The sequence below is a fragment of the Cololabis saira genome, chromosome 5, assembly GCF_033807715.1.
Source record: "Cololabis saira isolate AMF1-May2022 chromosome 5, fColSai1.1, whole genome shotgun sequence".
NCBI classification, from domain to species: Eukaryota; Metazoa; Chordata; class Actinopteri; order Beloniformes; family Belonidae; genus Cololabis; species Cololabis saira.
Genome location: NC_084591.1, coordinates 31,625,819 through 31,635,092, shown reverse-complemented (window position 1 = coordinate 31,635,092; position 9,274 = coordinate 31,625,819). Strand labels below are relative to the sequence as shown.

At 42.2% G+C, this 9,274-nt stretch overlaps 1 protein-coding gene across 1 annotated transcript in view; it reads left to right on the top strand.

Moving 5' to 3' along the window:
* The first annotated feature begins 513 nt into the window (after positions 1-513).
* LOC133444712 (ankyrin repeat domain-containing protein SOWAHC-like) overlaps positions 514-9,274 on the top strand; it is a 34,373-nt gene continuing 25,612 nt past the window's right edge. The window contains exon 1 of the mRNA XM_061722586.1: positions 514-596. Coding sequence (XP_061578570.1) covers positions 558-596 — 39 coding nt within the window. The 5' untranslated portion in view covers positions 514-557. The remainder of the gene's footprint in view (positions 597-9,274) is intronic.

Genomic DNA, 9,274 nt, shown 5'->3' with positions numbered 1-9,274 from the left:
TCAGGCCTGTTTGGCCAACACACTGGCAGCATGACGCCAAGGAGTATGAGGAAAAAGAGAGTTTCAGAAACCTTTCGATAACATCACAGAGGATTTGTCCCGTAATTACACAGTTTATGGTCTAGACAAGGTGTCTGTCACCTGACCTGCTGGTGTGTTCCTGTCAAGTTTACTGTTACCACTGAAGACCAATGTCACTGGAGCGCATGTTGGCACTAAACAGTATGACTCAAAATCTTTATAAGCTGCACCAAAAACAACCTTGATAATCATGGAGATCATGGAGAAAGTATTGATCAGTAGCCTTTGATGAGAGGAACATTTTCAGCATGCGTTGAATAACATTCAGGAGCGAAACTGCACCAGCCTTCTTCAACAGGCGTCATTCTCAGTTTTCAGTGTTCATGACATGTCAGTGCTGTTGGAGTGTCAGCTGTGTGTGTTTGAGCTGTGTGCGGTTGTGATGCAGCTGTGTGCTCGTGCTCATGTCAGTATATGTGTATTTTCAGACAGCACTTCACTGGGCAGCCAAGCAGGGCCGTCAGGATACCGTTGACATGATGCTTCGCTTCGGAGCCGACGTCAATGTCAGATCGGTGAGCTGGGTCTCTGTGTGGATGTGTGTGGATGAGCACCTGTCATGGTGAGGATGAGCATCTGTCTCGCACTTTAGCAACACACAGCAAAAACCTAGCTGTCCGCTGCTCTTTGCCAGCAAATTTATTTTTAAAGAATTTAAAAAAAGTAATCCATGTAATCACCCAGTTTGCTTTGTAGCACTAAGATAAATCTGCACACTTAATAGTTTAGATCAATCCAACTGTTTGTAGTCACATGATCTAAATATTTCTGCACATGTAAGAGCTACAGCTTCTTCAGTACCACCAAGCAGGTTGCACAAAAGAGACCAAGGGGCTCTTCAGAGAAGTCGGGACAGAGTTCTGGACAAGTACAGACAAGAGTTGGGTTATAAAATAATATCAAAAAGCCAGTGTCTCCTGGAAGACCATTAAATACACTTCTGGAAAACAGAAAAATATCACACCAAAAAAAATAACCTCCAGAAAACGAACAAAGAAATTGTTTGAAGTATCAAAAAGAAAAGGAAAAGGTCTAATTAGGCACAAAACCAACACCTCTCAATATCCTGAGAAAGCTATCTTCTCATTACACCGTGATAGGGAGAGTTTTCCTCTTTGGTCAGAATTTAAGGAATCATATATGGTGCTAAATACAAGGAAATTATGTGGGAAAACCATGGTAGTCTACTAGAAAATGGACTAGAAGGACCCAGATGCAGGAGAGATGCAGGAGGCAGGAGTTCCAAAAAGGTGATTTATTTAATGAAACAAACAGCGCTGCTGAGCAGGATACAACAAAAGCAGTGCTCAAACAAGAACCAAAAACCTGAACGTGGAAACACTGAGGGAGGAAAACAGTACGGACCAGCAGGGAGCAAGGGAAAGGCTGAATTCCAATCTCCACCCTCACGGACTCACACACTTACGTGCACGCTCCCGCGACTTGCGTAAGGGTTTAGGGCAGCCCCCGGGTCTCGCACTCAGCAGGCATGCCGATTTTTCCCAGTGGCCAGCCGTGGTACTGCAACAAAAAATCCCATGGGGCCCCGAAAGCTTTTTTCCCATAGACCGCAATAGTAAAAGAGAAGCCTCTAAAACTGTTCACAGGACACCTCCAGCTGTAATCACCGGCAATTACTAATCTTTGTATTCTATATTTTTAAGTCATGGACTTTATATCCGTCAAAAATGTTTTATAACGGCCAGAAAAGTCAAAGAAAAGTCTCTTTCTGGACGTGACGTCACGGCTCACGTCACAGCCGTGTCCGTGCATTCCACGAATGTATTATATAAATATATATTATGTAATTATAGTATATGAATACATTAATAATATATGTAATACTATACATGTAATAATATACATTAGTTAATATATTATATTAATACATATTATATTAATATTCGCATCATTGCCCCGGGGCATGATGGGAGGCCCCAGAGCATCATGGGAGGTGACTCAACTGCGTATGCTCTATGGGCCCGATAACGCAGAAGTAAACCCGGAAGTCAGGACCTTTTTCAGCGTATGCGCTGAGTGAGCAAATTGCATTGAAATGAATGGGCGGCCATTTTCCTATCTCCTATCCAGTTATTTAATACATCCATGGTTTAGGGCTGTCCCATTCCTAAAGTCGTTAAGTGCGCGAGGGCTCCCAGCAGACATTTTGAGCCCTTACTGCTCATTTCCCGTAAGTCTGCATCTCTGCAGACTTTTGGAAAGGGAATTACCCACAGTTCATTGCGTTGTGACATAAAAGGAGGTTACCAGGGAGAATGTAAACAAAACAGGGGGTGGAGGAAAATAATTCATGTGCGACTGCGAGACGAAAGAAGTTCACCTGTAAGTAGAAATACATAGCCCACTGGTGATTTAAATTCAGAAACTTTTGTCCCGTGATGATTTTTCAACGGCCCTATTATTTCCTTTACAAACAGGGAGTGACCAACAAACGGAGGGAAGAAAACCAAAAAAAAGGACAAATGGAGTTTTGGACTTTCTTCAAGACTAAAGACAAGAAAAATGGCTGAGGGAGCTGGATGAAAAGGAGGAGGAGAGGGAAAAAGAAGAGGGATGACCAGTTATCTAAGTTAATTGACATTTGTGTGAAGATGGTGGACACAATGTAGTTTTCTTCATCATTTTTTTCATTCATAATTTGAGGTTCAATTTCTTTTGTTTTCATTTTATATTAGACAAATCCTCAGTTGACCTGGTGTTGAATAAACAAGACTTGCTTTTCTTTAATCTGAGTACAGTGTTTGAATTAAGATTCCCTATGTTAACAGAAATGCATACATGTAAATACTAGCAAGACCGTTTTAGATCCAACACAAACAAGTCAGGCAGTAATTTGGTTATTCATTTATTTATGACCACAAAATTTAAACAATTTCAGCAAGTTGAACAAAAACGTTGCAGTAAATAGTAATAATATAACTGAAATATTTAGCTCAGGTTACCATCAATTTATACGCTCTCTTACAAAAATGAAATGACATCATGCTCAAAATGGAAAGTAATATTAGTTGGTCATAACACAGCTGGAATATTTAACTCAGGATACCATCAGTTTACACGCTCTTACAAAAATGAAATTACTCGGTGATTGATCCTGGCATACTGGATGCGCTGGTATGGGTAGATTGAACGACACTACATTAACAAGGAAATACATATTGTACTGTGCGCATGTTTAAATTGTGTTCTTTGTTGAATTTTATGCTCCTTTATATAGGCTACCACTTTGTTTTCAAACATCCGGATGATCATTCCCAAACTTATAATACCGGTACGTAACATTTTGATCTGACTAGGAATTTTGTAAATTGAAATGTTAAATAAAGATTATAAAAAAAAAAACTAAAAAAAAACATTTTGATCTGACGTGTTTCCGGTTTCTGCTAAGTGCTGTCCCATTCTTAGGCCCAATCCCAAACCCTAAACCCTCAAGCCCTGAGCGCTCACATACTTTCAGTGACGTCAGCGTCACGTGATCAAGTGTGCGAGGGTGTGAGGGCTCCAAATGGTATAAATAGGAATGGGACAGCACTTAAAGGAGCTTGAGGCTCCTTTTAAGAAATGAGACTCTCTAGCGCCACCCTTCACCACGACGGCCGTCGGGGGTACTGCAGCCAACAGCGAAGCCGGCACGGGAGAACGGGGAGAACGTGCATGCAGCGTCATGTGACGTCACATCCGCAGCCCAGCGCGGGAAATTCCGGCCCGGAATTGCAGCACATTTTGCAGCACACAGCCTGTTCAAGGCAACGGAGAGATACACTAGAGGGCTCATTCTTTTGGGTTTGGAACGCTTCATCTGACATTATTACTAGAAAACTTAAAACATATACGAATTTTTTTCATAAATTCTGCCTCAATCCGGCCTCAAGCTCCTTAAAGGGGACCTATTATGAAAAACACGTTTTTTCTTGTTTTAACATATATAAAGTGGTCTCCCCTCACCCTGCCAGCACAGGGGAGACAAAATATCATGAATTTCTGCAAGCTCTCTGACCCCCGCCGGACAGAGTCCCCCAGTGTCACGTGTTTTTTTTTGAGCCGATTAGAATCTGCTCCCGTCGTGACGTCACGACGGGAGCAGATTTCCACCGGTTCAGCCTCCCCTGCTGAAACCACGCCCACAACCAGCTCTCTCCGCAGGCTGGAGCGGTCCATCCTTCAGCCAGTCGGACCCGGCGCCGCGGCGGAGCAGATCCGGGTTAAATCATCCAGGTTCCCGGGTGGTTTGGGAGCTGGGTCCTTGGGGGTCTGTCCCAGGCTGGACCAGCTTCACCCTCCGAGATTTTCAGGCAAATCTGTCGGTTTGATCCCCGGTAATGGGCGATGCGCCGCGGATGCGCCGCGGATGCGCTCCGGAGCGGATCTGTGCGCCGGCCGTGGGTTGCGGCGCCCGTCGCGCAGCATCCGCCGGGCAGATCCGGCTGAAATTGCGCTGGTCGGTCCCCGGGAGTCCCTGCTACCAGTCCAGGCCGGTTCCTGCGGTCCCGGCCGGTCGGAACCGGTCAGATTCCCCCGTTAAAGCCGCGGTGATGCGCGCTGATCCAGCAGCGCTGCTCCTGGGCGCCCGGCGTGGCTCCGGGGCCAGCGTTCAGCATCCGCCAGGTAGATCCGGCTTAAATAGTGCATAAATGTTATTTAGTTTCCATTTGTGAAAATTCAGTGTTGTGATAATTTACAGGCTCGGGCTGCTCTGGCGGAGCGAGGTTTATGCTCCTCCCCTGCTACACGTCATTCAGGGAGCCAATCAGCACAGAGCCTCATTATCATACCCCCCCCCTTCCCTTAGAATGAGGCGCAGAAAAAGAGGTTAGAAGCGGTAAAACTAGTGACAGGGCCCACAGGCTGGATTTATGATTTATGTAGAAAAAACAAGCTTTAGATTGTTTTTAAGACATTCAAGGCCTGTTTAAAATATACATTAAATGCCATAATAGGTCACCTTTAACAGAAACCGGAAACAGGGCAGATCAAAATGTTACGTACCGGTATTATAAGTTTGGGAATGATCATCCGGATGTTTGAAAACAAAGTGGTAGCCTATATAAAGGAGCATAAAATTCAACAAAGAACACAATTTAAACATGCGCACAGTACAATATGTATTTCCTTGTTAACATTGTCTTTCTTTCAATCTACCCATACCAGCACATCCAGTATGCCAGGCTCAATCGCCGAGTAATTTCATTTTTGTAAGAACGTGTAAACTGATGGTATCCTGAGTTAAATATTCCAGCTGTGTTATGACCAACTAATATTACTTTCCATTTTTCAGCATGATGTCATTTCATTTTTGTAAGAGAGCGTATAAATTGATGGTAACCTGAGCTAAATATTTCAGTTATATTATTACTATTTACTGCAACGTTTTTTGTTCAACTTGCTGAAATTGTTTACATTTTGTGGTCATAAATAAATTAATAACCAAATTACTGCCTGACTTGTTTGTGTTGGATCTAAAACTATCTTGCTAGTATTTACATGTATGCATTTCTGTTAACATAGGGAATCTTAATTCAAACACTGTACTCACATTAAAGAAAAGCAAGTCTTGTTTATTCAACACCAGGTCAACTGAGGATTTGTCTAATATAAAATGAAAACAAAAGAAATTGAACCTCAAATTATGAATGAAAAAAATGATGAAGAAAAAAAAATGTTGTCCTCCATCTTCACACAAATGTCAATTAACTTAGATAACTGGGGTCCGTTTCACAAAGCAGGTTCAACAAACTCTGAGTCTAATCCTGAACTCTTAGTTGATCTACTCTGAGATCGGAAACTCTGATTTTTCGGTTCCAGAACAGCGGATTTGAGGTAATTTACTCAACTCTAAGTAGTTTCACCTGGAGTTAAGCTTGTGCGTGAGGGAAATCAAAAGCCATCATCAGTAGAGCGCTGATACAAGGATTCACCATGGCAACCGGCGACACAAAAGAGCGACATACATTTTCTTTTTTTTCTTTTTAACTTTATTTATCTTTTCAATTTACAAAATCCCTTTGAGGAAACATCAGTTTGCATCTCAAGATCCACATACTTCACGCCACTGGAGTTAGAAGTGTTAATACGTGCATATGGTGAGTATGAGAGCATATTTTGGAGAAAAAAAAATGAAATTTTATTGTCATTTAGACCAGGGCCGTCAATTGGGTACGGCAGCTGCCACACGTCGACTTCAGGGGAAAATGTAAATGTTTCATTTTTTTAAATACATTTATGGAATTACTCTGTGTCTATTTGTATTGATTTGTTCTATTACTTAATACATATAAAATAACTACAAATGCATATCAGAACAACATGATGGATTTCAGGAGGTATTATCTTTCCCAACACTTGTACCCCCCTCATATCTTGAAATGTGAGGTCCCTGACGACAGTGGTTGCTATCAATCTCGTTTTTAGTGCGCTCTGCAGTGTTAACTTACAAAAATGAAAAGGAAGCAGACAACCACGCAATAAAAAAAAAAAAAAAAGAAAGAAGGCAAGTGATGGGTCCAGAAGATATTAACGAGGCTGTTAGCCACTGATGGATTAATTATGCAAGTTCATCTCAAAGTAAGATATAAATCCTCTTATACATCTGTTTAAGGGAAATATTTGACTTTTTTTTACTCTCCCTCTCCTTTTTGCATTTGGACTTTAACTGTTTGAAGTTAAACTGGGATGTCCCTGTGATATTGTTGCACTGACATAGTGAATAAAGTGAACGAGTTAAATTGCGTTTGTTAGATAAGCTTTTTCTGCTCTCTAACTCTGCCGCTTGCTGTCCATGGTGCAGAAAACGGATGCAATTGCGTAAAGACCCATTGGCTGAATTGACGCCACTGAGGGAGGAGACAGAGAGAAACTCCAGGTTCGCTGAAATAAACCTGGTCCCGACCAGGTTAGGTTCAGAGAGTCTGTTACTACGGTAACTGACCGAGAGCTTAAGTTACCTCTCTTTGTGAAACAGGCTAGAGTTACCTCTCTTTCTCTGGTTTGAGTTACCTCCCTTTGTGAAACGGAAAACTCAGAGTTTCCCTCATTTCAGGGTTAACAGACTCAGAGTTTTCACTAAACCTGCTTTGTGAAACGGACCCCTGGTCATCCCTCTTCCTTTCCCTCTCCTCCTCCTTTTCATCCAGCTCCCTCAGCCTCTTTTCTTGTCTTTAGTCTTGAAGAAAGTTCAAAACGTCATTTGTCCTTTTTTTGGTTTTCTTCCCTCCGTTTGAATGAATGAATGAGTGAATGAAAAACTTTATGTCGAACATGCTCACAAAGAAAAGAAAAATTAAATATATATATATAAAGAACGATAGTTAAAGGAGCCGTCTGTAAGAAATGGCCAAAACTGGTACTGCAGTCACTTTCAAAATATGTTGAGCGGCGTGTACCCTCCCCCTCCTCTCCCCGACCAGAGGTTGCCAGGTAGGCTGCAGAATGCAGCAGGAACGTAGGCTGCCATGGCTGCGATAATTAGAGCCGAGCTGGCAACCCGGATGCCGAAACAATACTGACTTGGTGATTGGGAGATATGTGGAGGGTGGAGCTTCAGAAACAATACTGACTTGGTGATTGGGAGATATGTGGAGGGTGGAGCTTCAGAAACAATACTGACTTGGTGATTGGGAGATAGGTGGAGGGTGGAGCTTCAGAAACAATACTGACTTGGTGATTGGGAGATAGGTGGAGGGTGGAGCTTCAGAAACAATACTGACTTGGTGATTGGGAGATCGGTGGAGGGTGGAGCTTCAGAAACAATACTGACTTGGTGATTGGGAGATAGGTGGAGGGTGGAGCTTCAGGCCAAAACAAAAAATGACAACATAAACATCAGTTGAGGGCTGCAACTCCTCTTTTTAAACTGGAATATCCTGGCTTGAGTGCTGTTGTCAGTGACATAAGTATTTGAAATGAACATGATTTTTAAATGTCTGTTGACATATCGGGGTCATTTTATGATTAGTTTTATTATTGCTCTTACATACAGCTCCTTTAAATAATCTGTTTGTTGGTCGCTCCCTGTTTGTAAAGGAAATAATAGGGCCGTTGAAAAATCATCACGGGACAACAGTTTCTGAATTTAAATCACCAGTGGGATATGTATTTATATTTACAGGTGAACTTCTTTCGTCTCGCAGTCGCACATGAATTATTTTCCTCCGCCCCCTGTTTTGTTTACATTCTCCCTGGTAACCTCCTTTTATGTCACAACGCAATGAACTGTGGGTAATTCCCTTTCCCAAAGTGTGCGGGGATGCTGACTTACGGGAAGGGGGCAGTAAGGGCTCAAAATGTCTGCCGGGAGCCCTCGCGCACTTAACGACTTTAGGAATGGGACAGCCCTAAGCCCTTACGCAAGGTGCGGGAGCGCGCACGTAAGTCTGCAAGTCTGTGAGGGTGCGGATTGGGATTCAGCCTTATTTCTACCATTTGGAGCCCTCACACCCTCTCACACTTAATCACGTACAGCTGACTTCACTAAAGTATGTGAGGGTTCAGGGCTTGAGGGTTTAGGGTGGAGATTGGAATTCAGCCAAAGACAAGACCAGATATACACAAGGGTTAACGAGACACAGGTGCAGACGATGGGAAACAGGAAGGTCAAACCAGAACTTAAACACAAAGACATGGGCTTCAAAATAAAAAATGAAGTGTCAAACCCTGACAGAAAATTGAGATTGAGATGTGGGTTCATGTTTTAAACATGACAACTACTCTCAGGACCTTAATACAACAAAAATTAAGTGGTCATTAGAAAACAGTTATATGCCTAGAACATTCTCGTCTTTTGACTAGAGCGTTCTAATAGCACAATCTTAAAAACAGCTAATTGAAACCTGGACCCATCTAAAAAGCTAATGACTAATTGTGAAGAAATCTTAAAGTACTTTCAAGTGTGAAGAGTTTCTCCACAAATATGTTCTTCATTGTCCAGGACGTCTCTGTAATCATTAGGTAACCTTTCTGAGAAGGTAACGATTGACCTGTAAGTTTGCATGTTCTCCTTTCAGAATCTTCATTTTTTTTACACGTAAACAGTCAGCTGCTGGATTAACTGGTTATATTTTTGGAAACTAAGCTCATCTAGCATCACTGCTACAAAGAAAATACCGAGTAGTAAAAGTCGGTTGTTCACAGCGGACCCTTAAGAGACTGTCTCAGAAATCTTTTTTTTTCTTTCACA